This window comes from Asparagus officinalis, chromosome 8 (genome assembly GCF_001876935.1).
Source record: "Asparagus officinalis chromosome 8, Aspof.V1, whole genome shotgun sequence".
NCBI lineage: Eukaryota > Viridiplantae > Streptophyta > Magnoliopsida > Asparagales > Asparagaceae > Asparagus > Asparagus officinalis.
The window spans coordinates 2,971,963-2,986,504 of NC_033801.1; the positions used below are offsets into that span (position 1 = coordinate 2,971,963).

At 34.1% G+C, this 14,542-nt stretch overlaps 1 protein-coding gene across 1 annotated transcript in view; it reads right to left on the reverse strand.

Moving 5' to 3' along the window:
* The window catches only part of LOC109822535 (vesicle-associated protein 1-1-like), a 14,832-nt gene continuing 1,968 nt past the window's right edge, over window positions 1,679–14,542 (reverse strand). The window contains exon 4 of the mRNA XM_020388754.1: window positions 1,679–1,981. Within this exon, the coding sequence (XP_020244343.1) occupies window positions 1,961–1,981 (21 nt within the window). The 3' untranslated portion in view covers window positions 1,679–1,960. The remainder of the gene's footprint in view (window positions 1,982–14,542) is intronic.

A 14,542-nucleotide genomic window follows, 5' to 3' on the forward strand; every position in this document is an offset into this window, starting at 1 on the left:
GTTCAAATAAAAATCCTGTAACTGGAATCAGCTCCTGAACTAGTATTCTTGCAACCTAAGAGGCAGAGGTCCCATGAAGAAATTAAAGAGGATGGCTTTGTCGATGGCAGTTTCCACAATCTGGCAGGAGAGAAATCTTCAAATATTTCAAGGAAAGAAGAGGGAGGCTAAACAGATTGTTCATGCCATCAAATGTTTAGTGTATACAAAAGTTCTGAATGACAGCTCATATGTTCATATAAGAGAGCTGCTTGAGAATTTGTAAATTTTTGTTTTACTTGATTACCAGACATTGTGGTATCTTGGTTGTACTACACGATGATCCATTTGGAAATGAATAAATTTAGTTCATTTACCAACAAAAAAAGATCTGAAAGTCGACGTGTATAGTTGAAAGCCAACATGTTCTTTTGAAAGTTAACATAGTCAAATGAAAATTCAGCTGAAAGTTATTCAGCTAAAAGTTTTTATAGTACCAAAATATTTAACAAGAAATACAAATAGTATACCTAAGCTAAACAATTACATTACACAAAGCTTCTTATATTCTTACAACTGATATTTCTTGAATACACAATATGATTAGTCATACAACTTCATAGATTACAAAAGTCTTCCACAATATTATTTTCGTAGTAGCATATTATCATTTCGTTTTCACTTCTGGTGTTTACGCTATCATAAATTTATGCTCTGTTATTATACAACTGAAAGTTAACATATACAGCTGAAAGTTAACATGTTCATCTGAGAGTTAACGTGTACAAGTGAAAGTTAACATATTCATGTTAAAGTAAACATGTTCAGTTAAAAGTTACTATAGACAGCTAAAAGTTAACATGTTTAGCTGAGAGTTAACGTGTTCAAGATAAAGGTAACATTTTCAGGTTAAAGTCAACATATTCGTCTGAAAGTTAACATATACATCTAAAAGTTAACATGTACATCTTATAGTTAATATCTTCAATTAAAAGTTAATATGTTCAGCTAAAAGTTAACATCTTCACTTGAAAATTAACTAAATAATATAAAAGTCAAAGTGTACAGTTGAAAGCTAACATTTTCTTTTAAAAGTTAACATAGTCAAATGAAAATTCAAATGAAAGTTATCCAGCTGAAAGTTTTTATAGTACCAAGATATTTAACAAAAAATACAAATAGTATACCTCAGCTAAACAAGTATATTACATAAAACATCTTACATTCTTATAGCTGATATTGCTTGAATACACAATATAATTAGTCTTACAGCTTCACAGATTATAAAAGTCTTCTATAATATACTGTAAAATTCTGGACAACCTATATTTCTCTAACAAAAGTATTGTTGTAAGAAGTAGTCCACACTAATCACCAATTAGCTCGTTACAAGTTGCTCGATTGTGACCCTCAACTTTGCGTCGAGAATATTTCACTAGATGTTTATAAATGGTTCTGTTGTTTATACGTCTAATTATATTTCTTCCCTTCCTCTTAGTGGTAATTGGTGACAATATCTGGATTTCATTTCTTAGCACACTCCGCTTCTCATAATCTGGTATGGGATAAAGGATTTCATCGTAGCTCTTCTTAAATGCTTCTACAAACATAAACCAATCATAATATTGATATACATCTTTTTTCATATAAATAATGATTGTACAAGCATGCACACAAGGAATACGTGTTACGTCCAAACTCAGCAAGTACATATTATCTTCTCCAAATCAACGTGAGTAGTTTTATGTGATTGCACTTCGAATATATCATCTCTAGATTGCTTAATCTCTAAAGTATATCATGTTTCCATATTTTCCCTAACAATCTACTCAGCTTTGGACAAAGATAACCACTCCACTTATCAGCCATTATGTGTCTGTTGTTCATGCAAACCATATTTTATTTTTGAATATGCTCCACCATTTGTAGTACACGTAACAATCAAGCTTCATGTATCTAGCTGTTAAAGGATTCTGCGACATTAGAGGTCACATGACCATATCTGCAAACATCAAAATAATAAAAAGTATAATGCATACAATATATAATAAAATTAACATGTAGCTACAAAACGTAACCGTTAAGAGGAACATTTAACGTATAAACCCAAAACCTAACACATGATAATGAAAGTTAACATCTACAATCTATAGTTAACATGTACAAAGGAAACTTAACATATATGCGAGAGAGTTAACATCTACTGAAAAATGTCATAATGATTGAATGCAGTACCTAATGCGATGGAAGAATGAATTTGCCCACTGCTCTGACGAGTAATTAATTGCAAACTCATATGCAGCTGGAGACATATCATAAATTTTCTTCATGTAGTCATTCTATTCTGCTATAGTGTATTTATAGCAAGCAGATTGGAGCAAATTCCCCAAAACTTGTGTGTTCTTTGCCTTCATTTCCAAGTCCTTTAGCTTTGATCTAAAATTTTTAACTAGGTGTAGAACACATCTCAAGTGAATTGTTTCAGGAAAAAATTCTCTCATGGTTTCTCGAATCCCCTTGTCGGTATTAGAAATAATTACCAATTGGTGGGGAGGATTGTATGGGTCTGACCTTTCATAAAATATGGACCACAGACTTTGAAAAAACCATCTCTAATTAACTACATTTTCCTAATCGCATATGCAATACGCAAGTGGAAATATCCCTTGGTCACTGTCGTATGCTATGACGTTGAGGAGCATGCCTTTGTATCTATCTTTCAAAAACACCGCATCCAAAAATAATTGAAGTCTACATCTATTTAAAAAATCAATGATGCAAGCAGCATAACATATGAACAATCTTCTGAACCTTCCTTCCTTCTATTCAATGCAAATGTAGCTTCCTGGATTCGTTTCCTTTACTATGTGCTCATATCTGTACATTAATGTCATCACATTTCATGTAAATACAATACATTGGAGTGTTACCGTCTAACAGTGAAAGTTAACATCTAACAGTTAAAGCTATTATTAACTGGGACAGTTAACATCTTAACATGAAAGCTAACAGTTATTCATGAAACATAACATCCCACGGTGATAGTTAATATAAATCAATGAAACTTAACATGAAACATCTAATATATTGCACGATAAATCAACAACTAACATTGTACTATAAGCAGCTACCAATAAAATTTATATATTTAATAAAAAAATTATAAAATTTACCATCTTAATTGATCATAAGACTCATAACTATCACCGTACATATCCTCTTGTGTTCTTTCTTTGCCCCACCATATCTTACTATATTCAACTCTCAATCCATATCGAGTGAGAAACTCCTTTTGCACATCAATTGGGTGGATTTCAGGCTGAACCTTTAATACAGATCGCAATCGGGCTGCTATGAATTTGCGAGATGCCCGTGATTGCCCTAACAAGTTAGTAAGTTGTCTGCGACTGTGTTCATTCATACTTTTGATTTCAATTCTTTTTTATTTTTAACAGGAGAGGCAAACATCATCCAATGGTATCCATATGTCTCCTTATATCGATAATAAACTCGGATACGTTTAGGTTCATTCTTTGCAAATTCATAATCAAATTTTTTCACCATAGAATAGTTTTGCAAAGCTAGTCTTAATTCATTTACACTTTCAAATTGTTGCCCCTTTTTAGTTAATGCTCTGTGCCACTAATGAGGAATGATGGAAGTGTTGTTGAGAATATCATCAGCTCTCATTACATTCTCACCATACAGGCAATCATTTTAGATTCTCTCTGAATTAGAAACATTTCCTGGAGGAGGATGACTACATTTTGCATTTAAAGAGGTATCGCTGCTGCATAAATTAATGAACCAGTGAGATATCATATTCAACTATAATATAATATTATCTTCTGATATTTTAAATTAACAACTTCTTATGTAAACTAACAGGTAACTGTGAGTGTTAACTAACTAGGAGTAATACTAACATCTTTCGATAAAACTCAACATAGATAAATGAAATTTAACAGAATATACGCATAGTTAAAACGCTAGGAGGAAAGTTAACAACTTTATGAAAAAACTAACATGTTCATATAAAAGTTAACATATTCGTGTGAAAGTTAACATATATCGTTGAAACTTAACATGTTACAAGAAGAGTTAACATCTAACCACTAAAGATAACAATTATGTTTCGTCTATGTATTGGAACCTGAAATCACAAAGCTTACATCACACAAAGCACAATTTTAAAAAGAGTTTATTGATTACTTACATTTCAATAAGAACTTTCTAATTTTTTTCAGAAATAGAACTGTAAAACCCCAAAAATTTATGTTAATATAATTAATATGAGATAAATTATAATTTATAGATATTTATTTTGATAAATATAGTTAAATGGAGTATGAGTATGATACCATGCGTTTTGAATATGAACGAGTTCATACATGAGAAAGAAAAGAGTCGAAACATGCACAATGGCCAAATATGTATAACTAGAAAATTCCAGTCCGGTCAACCGTCACGATCGATCGCGAAACCTACAGAAAGTCAAATTCCTGTTTTGAGTTGGTTTTGGGTTTCTAAAGCCCATATCCGTTTTCTGGTATATATATATCATATGTTCACGATATTTTCAGTTTTCTAAGAACCCTAACAGCCACCAAAATCCCTTTAAACCCTAATTTTGATTCTTGGAGAAGATTGGAGGTTTTCAAGTGGATTTTCGTGTGATTTTTAGCGTTTGGATTATAGATCTTCCTTGGCTTGGCTTCTTAAACATTTTTCTACAAATCACAGGCGAGTTCATCTCTGCTAACCCCTCTCCTAGTTTTTAAAACATTTTTAAAGAGTTTTTAACATATTTTGTAGAGCCAAATTGACTAGTTTATGAATAAAAGTCAATTCTTTTGTATTATATGTATAAAGACTAGGTCTTTCCATGTTAAAAAGATTGAGAACGAATTTACAGAAGTATGTAAGATCTGAAAATGATTTAAAACATGGTTTAATCTGAAGAAAGATGATTTGTTCTTCGTTTCTAGTTTTTATGCATGACTTAGGGTTTTGAAGATAAATTTTATGCAAATAATCATGCTATATATGTTGAGTTTGTTTCCAGAAGTTTTCATCTACTGTAGACATGCTCTCATACAAGTTTCATGTTGTTTTAATCATGTTTGAATTACCTAAACACGGTGTGAACATGACACAACAACCAGATTGAGAATCTGGAATATCAGCCCACGGTTGACCACGCCATAGAGGTGGTCAACCACGTGCAGGACAGAGGCCTGAGTAGGCTCTGGAACCCATCGCGGTCGACCGCCACACAGTCAGTGGTCATGTGCATGTTTTGTTCGACTGTTGAGTTTTCGAGCTAGTCTCTTGACCTTGTACTGTTATGATTCAATCTTTATGAGATGTATAACACTTGAGATGTTAGTGAACACCAGTTATGGATACGCACACCGAGATATGTGCACGTATGTTTAGAATATGTGGTGTCAACATATTTTTGTCCTAATTTAAGTTGATAAATATGAAGATCATAGCATATTTCATTGTATTCCAAAATAGAAAGATAAAACCTATTTTCACAGGGCGATTGAGTAAGAATATTACAAAAGTATCGTCATTCCATTGTATTTTGGAATATGGAGATAAGACCTATTTTCGTAGGGTGATTGAGTAAGAGTATTACAAAAGTATCGTTATTTCATTGTATTCCGAGATAAGGAGATAAAACATATTGCCGCAGAGCGATTGAGTAATAATATTACAAAAATATCGCTATTAGATAAGGAGATGCACATATGTAAGTATTATTTGTCGTATTTTGCTTTCATATTGGTTTCCCGCGAGTAGGGTATTTCCTTTAAGATCGTGGCTTACATGACATGGCTTATAATTGATTTTTTTGTTCTGGATGAGATCCCTCTTATGTTAGAGCTATCTACCCGAGTGTAATTGAGATGAGATATTTATTCTACATGTTTGAGGTTTGGAGTATTTTCTTTTGGTTTATTACTTTCATTCATAGGGTTTGGAGTTAGTATTTAGGGAGTCACAATTTAAGATATGGTATATACATGAGGGTTTTCTTATTTGGATTATTTCGCTCGACGTACTAACTCTCGTGTTGTGATTTCCTAAATATTAACTTCTAGTAAGAATTTTATGAATGATTTCATATGTATATGTACTAAATCTATTTTCTATATACTCCTACTCCTTCCCCTGAGAGAGGTGGAGATGATCTCGCTGTAGCACTTAACGCTCGTTGCCCCCCCCCCCCCTTTCCCGTCCCCCCCCCCCCTTTCAGGCAGCGAGTCAGGCGTACAGAGAGTCGCAGGTTGATGGGATTTCCTCATAGATTTCCATCTAGTTGTTTACTATTTAGTAGTTATTTAAGAACTCCACAATTAGTTGTTTATGTTCAGACTCTAGACTTGTATTTTATTTTGTAGAGGCTGAGAGCCATAGTGATATTTTATTTGACTCATTGTACTTGAGGTTTATTTCAGACTCAGAGGTATTTCTACTCTATTTTAGTTGGGCTCACTGATGATTATTCTCATGCTTCCTCTGTGTATATCTGGCTTTACTCTATTTCTTTTATTTTCATGTCTGTACCTTCACCTATTTGTTGTTTCTACTAGAGAGATAGTAATTGTGATGGTGAAACATATCATAGCACGATGTTTGGTACTTGGCAGGTTTAACATTCTGGGTTTCGTCTTGGACTGCAGCCTCGCGTGAAACTTGGGGCATCACAAGAACCCTCTATATTAACAACAGCTTGCATGTGAATCTCCGTACAACCGGTATTTCGATTGTGCTCCAATATGCACTTCAAATCATCTTCATTATCAACTAAAAAACTTAGGTTGTGGGTGCCTCTTAGATTTATATATCAATGTCAAAGCATTTTGAGGTACTTTCAGTCTTTCAGACACATCAAATTTCAGTTCAAAAAGCTTGTTGTAGATCTTTACATCAAGAATATAACCTTATCACCTAACGACACTATGCAAATCAAGTCTTTGGCGGTCATTGGGGGTTGTTAAAAGTTATGAGGACAGTTATGAGGAGTAATTGAGAGAATTTTTAGGGCAGGGGTTGTTGAAAGTTGAAGAATAAAAATCCTAATATCATAAATGAGAGAGTGTAGATAACACTATAAAATATATAACCCCTTGATGAGTTAGACTAGTAATGGAGGGAACTCGCACTTTTTTCCCTCTATTTTCTTCATGGAATCACATTAATTATGATGACAGAGATCACCGGCTTCATAGGTAAAGAAGACGGTTTCTTGGGTAAGTTAAGAGGGCATTTTCGGTAGACTGGTGAACATGCATAAATTACAAGTATAAAAGTAGGCTTTTGGGGCTGGGTCACATCAGTTTCTTTATTTTGGGGTTTTGACATAATTTTCCCTTTTTTTTCTTTTTGAAAAAAGGTGCTATATATATTAAAGAAATGATAAATCTAGGCTAATGTTGGTGAATTGATAAATGATCGAACAACGATATAATGCAACTAAAGTTGATTACATATGAGATCTACTGATGTGGAACATGTTTAGAATCATATCTTAATCAGATTCAAATATCTTTGAAACGCCACGTACATGAATTGCCACTTGGCCAAAAAAATCTTCACTAATTCATCTATAGGCATGAAATTAAGAAGATGAAGACGATCTCAAGTCGGATACTTTTAGGGGCAACCCTAGCAAGGGTTGAATCGTATTGGGCTCGGCCTTCATGCAGATAGGGGCTGGCTCATGTTCAACAAATTGGCTGGGCATGGGCTGGTCGAGCTAATGATTACATGAAAGGCTGATTGGCACTAACCTACCGCGTAGTTTCCCCTTGCTTGCATTTACTTATCTTCATGTTGTGTGATCATGAGAATTTTACTCCAAGTTTTTTGGTACGACACAACATACTTATTTTATAGACTTTTAATCATTTATTTTTGTTAAATTTATTATTAATCATACTTTGATTTGTTTAAAGAATTATGACGGTTCGACAGTAAATTCAACAAACATTAAATAGTAAAAGATTCTAAATTAGCTTGTAAGTTTCGGAAAGGAAAATTCAGTTCTCACATTGCATTACATAAGTTATTAAAATGCAACAGTTAGAAATTTTAAGGCATATACGTAGGGATGCCAAATGGTTCGGATATATCCGAACCGATCCTCATCCGTATCCGAACAAATGCGGATATGTGTAAGGTAATTTTAAAACCAGACGGATATGGTTTTGGATATGGGTCTGGTTTCGAATTTTTTTTCGAATACGGATATGAGAGCTGTGGATACGGATATCATTAATGTAATAATGATTTGAGTCCCAAAGTTACAATTACAAACTCGTAACCGCTAACCCAAAACCCAACTACAACTAAAAACCCTAGCTTTGTGATATCATATCTCATTCCGCCTCCAGCCCTCTACTTAATTTCCAGCCTCCCTCCACTCAAATTCGTCAGATCCCGATGGTCCCAAGACTCCTGAGTTCCGACCCAAGACTCCTAACCCGTTGCCGGCGTTATCTTCGTCGTCAGATCCTCATCCAGGCGTCGTCTTCGTTAGATATGGCCGTCAGATCTGGCCTTGTCTTATCAAGGCATCGTCTTCGTCGTTAGATCATCGCCTTGTCTCATCCAAGCATCATCTTCGTCAGAACTGGTGGTTGAAGAGGGGATAGTGGCACCTAAAATTTTGGAGCGGGGAAAGATAGGGCCAGAGGTGCTTGGAATTTAGAGATAAGAGGAGATAATTGTTCGCCTTTTTATTTTGATGATGTTTTAACAAATAATTTATAACTATTATTGTTTGTCTAGTATTTGTGTTTTCTTATTTATTCTAGGCAAACAATATGTTGAAGGTGGATGGAATCGAGCATTCACGATCATATACATTGGAGGATGGAAGGAAATAGTGGATTGAAGCCATTTGCAATTCAAGTCATATACAAGATCAAGCTTCGTCCATGTAACCAATATCAAACGTCATGAAGATCATTGCTTGGTAAATTAGTTTAGGGTTTATATTATATGTGTTGGTACTTTTAAGCTCAATATTATACACACACACACACACACACACAGTTCATTGGTTTATCCGTTTTCTTGTTTTATCCACAAACAAAGTTTTTACAAACAAATAAATTTATGTTCATATACATATATGTTTGTTTTAATGTGGATAAGTTATTTTAGTTTAGTTATATAGATATGAAACAAGAATACATTCATATACATATTCATATGTTTCATATTCTATTATATTTTGAAAAATATTGTGTTTTCGGTTCATAGACTTAACAACTATAGTTTATATCTTGTATAAGTCATGTGTTTTCAAGATTTCATATTTTAAGTGATTTTACAAAATGATGAGATTTCACAAATGGGAGGTGCTATTTGAAAACCAGTTTTTATAACATGTTTATTTTTATGTTTACAAGCATTCCCCAAAGTTTTATATTTTCTGAATTTATTTATTATTTTTTAAAGATGTTTAAAGTTTAGTTTTACTATTCATTACAGGCTGATTAATTGTTATCAGTCGACTGATGCAAGGGATCAGTCGACCGAAGAAATCGTCTGGAAAATACAAATATTTCTGTTTTTGCGATTGATGAACTATCAGTCGACTGATGAGTTTATCAGTCGACTGATGATGTCTTCAGTCGACCGATGAGCTGCTAGTTACCTGTAACGATAAGCTCATCAGTCGACTGATACTGTTCATTAGTCAACCGACGGCCTCTAACGACTAGTTTTTCTAGATTTTTAGGTTTTCGTTTTTTTGTCTTTTTCCTTGATTTTTTTCTTGGTTTTGGGGCTTTGTTTCTTCATCCTATAAATACCCCTTGCTCTCTAACATTATGAAGTAATAAAAGAGAGTTTTAATTAAGTTTTACAAGGATTTAAAGTCTATTTAAGTTTTGTTTCAACTTTGTTTTGTGAAGAAATTTTCACAAGAGGAAGAGGAGATTATCCATTCTTGTTTAGGCTTCAATCTACATCCATCCACTCTTGTTTTAGAGAAGTTTTCTTAAACACATTATCTAGCTTATTTATGCTTAATTTGTTATATTTATTTTTGCTAGATTAAATTGAGTTTATATTTGATTTTACTCTTTGTTTACACACACAACTTATTGAGCTTTTAGTATTTCATACATAGTATATTTGGGGTTATGAGATTGTGTGACTTAGAGTGTGAGCTTACATTGAGTTCTTATCTATTGTAGAGAATAAATTATTTGTATTTGTGTATTTATTGCGTAGATCACTTTGTAATACACTTATACACCGAGAGGAGTGTGTAGTGAGAGACATGATCGTCCCAAAAGGAGCAGCGTTGGTAGTAAAGCCCAGGGAGAGGTAGTAATTGCGAGTACTTGAGGAAGATACGGGCTAGAGACCAACATTTAGAGGGTGTAGAGTAGGATTGTAAGAGTGTGAATTGTAAAGTTTTCGGTGAACTAGAAAACCGAGTGTGAGGTATAAACGTTATTCGGATGAGCATTGTAAATTCGGTTATGTAGTGGATTCTCCCCGGGAGTGGGGAGCGGAGACGTAGGACAGAAGGTCCGAACTCCGTGATCATTTGATTGTGTTTGAGTTTGTTGTAAAACCCCGTATTTTATTAGAAGTATATGTGAATTATTAATGATAAATAATTCTATTTGTGGTAAATGACTTGAGCTTATGGATATACTTGATGACAAGTTGTTAGACATGTATGAGTGTGGTTTCATAGAGTTTTGTGCATTGGTTTTAGCTGAATAACAAAACATGCACGAATCTGGAAATTTGCATCTGCTCAGTTGACTTATGAGTCGACTAATGAGTCAACTGATGAGTCGACCAATAAGTCGACTGACGGGCTGATTTCAAGTTTTTCTTTTCTTTTGTGGGTTTGGTTTGGTTGTTTCGGGTTTGACCGCTTTCATAAGAAACTCTCCTACCTGAAACCAACCCTAAGACTCATCAGACCCCAGAGAAAACCCTAGCCTCCCTCCTCCCATACAAACCCTAGTGCTGTCGAAGGGGGATCGTCCTCTCATCGGATTCAGGAGTTTGCAGCACATCAGAGGTGAGTAACATCTCACCCAATCCTATACCCACTATTTGTATAGCTTTTCTTGAGTTTTTATTTCAGATTTTTGAGCCTAAAACGTATTTTGTGCATAAAAATAGATGCTGTACATTATGAGATGCAAGATCTATATTTTTCAGTTATAAAAAGCTCACAAACGAATTTGTAAATTAAGATCCAGTTCTGGAAATTTGTTTAAACATGAGTTTTAATGTGATTTACTGTTTTCAATACGTTTTTAAACATGTTGATATGATTAAGGTTCTTATGTAAGTGATCACATGCAAACCCCTTTAGTTTTTGTTGTTACACATGAGTTAGAATCGGAAATATATTGCTGGACATGATTAAAGAGAACTTTAGTTAACGTTTTTGCAGATAATCATCGAAAGCAGAAAACTGGAGATTTTCTGCTCAGTCGACCAATGAATCGACTCATGAGTCGACTTATGAGTCGACTCATGAGTTGACCAATGAGTCGACTGATGGGGAAAACTTTAGTTTTGTGTTTTGCCTGGTCGACTTATGAGTCGACTTATGAGTCGACCAATGAGTCGACTAATGAGGAGTTTTCTTCTTTTGTATTTCTTCAGTTTTGAATCTGTTTGAGTTATTTCAGTTTAACTAAAATTTGTTTATGTTTGTTCATTGTTGCTACGTGCTTAAATATGAACGAGGAGTCGCCTCGAATGATGGATATTAGATATTTATGTATAACATGTATCTTTACATGTGAGATGACATGCGGACACGAGGTTAGGTTTGCGCACCGAGACACGTGAGAAATTAGGGTATATGCACCTGTTCATATAACTCATATAGTCCATGTGTTGGGCAATTATGATGTGTAGTCCATGTGTTGGACTTTTCTCACTTTCAGTCCATGTGTTGGACAGTTTTCATATGTAGTCCATGTGTTGGACATCCACTACATCAGTTTAGACCTTGAGAGTTGAAACCTATACTTGCATAGGCTGGACACGACATTTATATGAGTTGGGACACGACACCGTAATTAAGTCTGAGATAAGTTTGCCTTCTTTTACTAATGTTCTTGTATTAGATTTTGGGTTTGGTATTTAGGGATGTACAATTTGAGATACAAGGTATATACATGAGGGTTTTCTTGTTTGGATTATTTCGCTCGACGTACCTATGCTCGTGTTGTAACTTCCTAAATACTAAAATCCTCTTATACATAGGTACTTACAACCTGAGCTACATGGTACATACATGAGGGTTTCCTTGTTTGGATTATTTCGCTCGACGTACTTATGCTCACATTGTAATTACCTAAATAGGATTTGTGATTTATATATATGTTATAACTGTATTTTCTGTATACAACGAGCCATTTTCCCTTGGGGTTGGTTGTGATGTTGCTCGCTAGCGCTTTGACGCTCGTTGTCCCTCCCCCTTTCAGGTAACGAGCCAGGAGCCCGGAGAGTCGCAGGTTGATGGCGAGGCACTTTAGCTTCGGCTATTCTATTATAGTTATATTTTACTTTTGAGCTCCACTGTAGGCTTTGTTTAGTCATTTTGAGAGTTTATATCTAGAAGTTGTAAAGGTTGTGTGCCTTATTTCCTCTTTTTCAGACTTAATGTATTTGAGACTTGTCGAGAACTCCAGTATATTCATTTCAGACATTGACTTATACTTCAGTATGTTAGATGATGAAATATTAATTTGATCTCTATTATTTCATCAGTTGACTCTTGTATTATCTTTTACTTGCTTTTGTACCTATACCTGTTATTTGACTCTACTAGAGAGATAGTAATTGTGATGGTGAAACATGTTATTGCATGGTGTGGTACATGACAGGTTTGACATTCTTGGTTTCACCTTGGACTGCAGCCTTGTGTGAACCCAAGGGCGTCTCATTTGTATTGGCGTTCATTTACTTTTATGTTTATCTTATATCGCCATTGTCTATTACTCTTTGTGTATATTGCCCTATCATATTTGTAGTTCGTTTATTTTACCCTTTGTTTATTTGTATATCATTGCATAATATCTTGTCACATATTATATTTGCTAGGATATTTATTAATTAGTTTTAACTTGCATTAAATCGGATTAGATTAGCATAAACTCTATTCACCCCCCCCCCCCCCCTAGGATATTTATTAATTAGTTTTAACTTGCATTAAATCGGATTAGATTAGCATAAACTCTCCCCCCCCCCCCCCTCTAGGGTTCTTTCCTTGTGGCATTAGGGTCTAACAATAACGCTATAGCCGTCGAATAAGCTAATGGAAAAATATTACACCGTAGTTGGACCGTAGTTGGAGAGGAAAACTAAAAACAAAAGGTACGAAACTAGAATGGAAACTCAAAATATTTGCCCCCTACTCAAAATGAGCTAAAAGAGACGATTATATAATCCTATTAATTGGTGTCATCGACTTGGATTAATTGATGTCTAATATATTCCCCTTTGTACTTCATCTATCTCTTTGGACCACTCTATTTTTATCTATAATTGTGACATTGATCCGAAAAAAGGACCGACCTAACTGTTTAGGAACTTGCATGTATTAGTAATCCAAATAATCTAAATCCAAATTCCCCATATTTGAAATCTAGATAATGCAAATCCAAATTTTCTGTATGCACCTTATATTAGGCTTTGCTTGGAAATCAGATAATTTTGATCTAATTGGTTTTATGAGGATATTTGGTTCTCCTAAATTTGTAGAAACTACATGAATTTCTTTCTGAAAGTGTCAAAATTTTAAAAATAAATAAATAGGAGAAAGTCAATGCAATTTTTATCTAATATGAAGGAAATAGTCAAAAAGTTCTGACAAAGTACATTAAAATACTACCCATAAAATTGGTTTCATTTGCTATGATTTTGTTTCCAACCAAAATAGAGATAAGAAACTAAAAATAAGTGCTGTATTCGTCTTATTTCAGAAAGTTTTCTATTACATTTCTGTAATTGTCTTAGGACTTGGTTGTTGTGTGTGTTTGCTGCTTGTTCTTAGAAGAGTCTTCTGTTTGCAATCTATTCTCAGAAATTATTCACAGAATGTTTTATATTACATTTCTTTAGCTGCCTTCAGAAACTATTTATTACTATATAGAGTAATTCTAATTATATGTGAATTAAGGAGAAGCCTACAACTACATACGTTTACCTATTTGGTTGTAATTTATGCATAGGTTTACTAATTCATATCCGATTTATATACATTTGTCGAATATCCATTTATATACGTGATCATATCCGATCCGATTCTCAAATATCCGAACCGTATCCGTTTTCGATAAGTGCAGATAAGGTTAAGGTTTTTTCTTACCAAAAATGATCCGTATCCGTTTATAAAAAGAGGATATGGATATGATAAGTGTCATATCCGAACCATATCCGCTCTGACAACACCCATACATATATGTGTTGCCAATAGAAGGTGTGGGAAATAATATCAAGAAAACCATAAGGCATCATGTTAATTAGCCTATAAAATCATAAATATCAA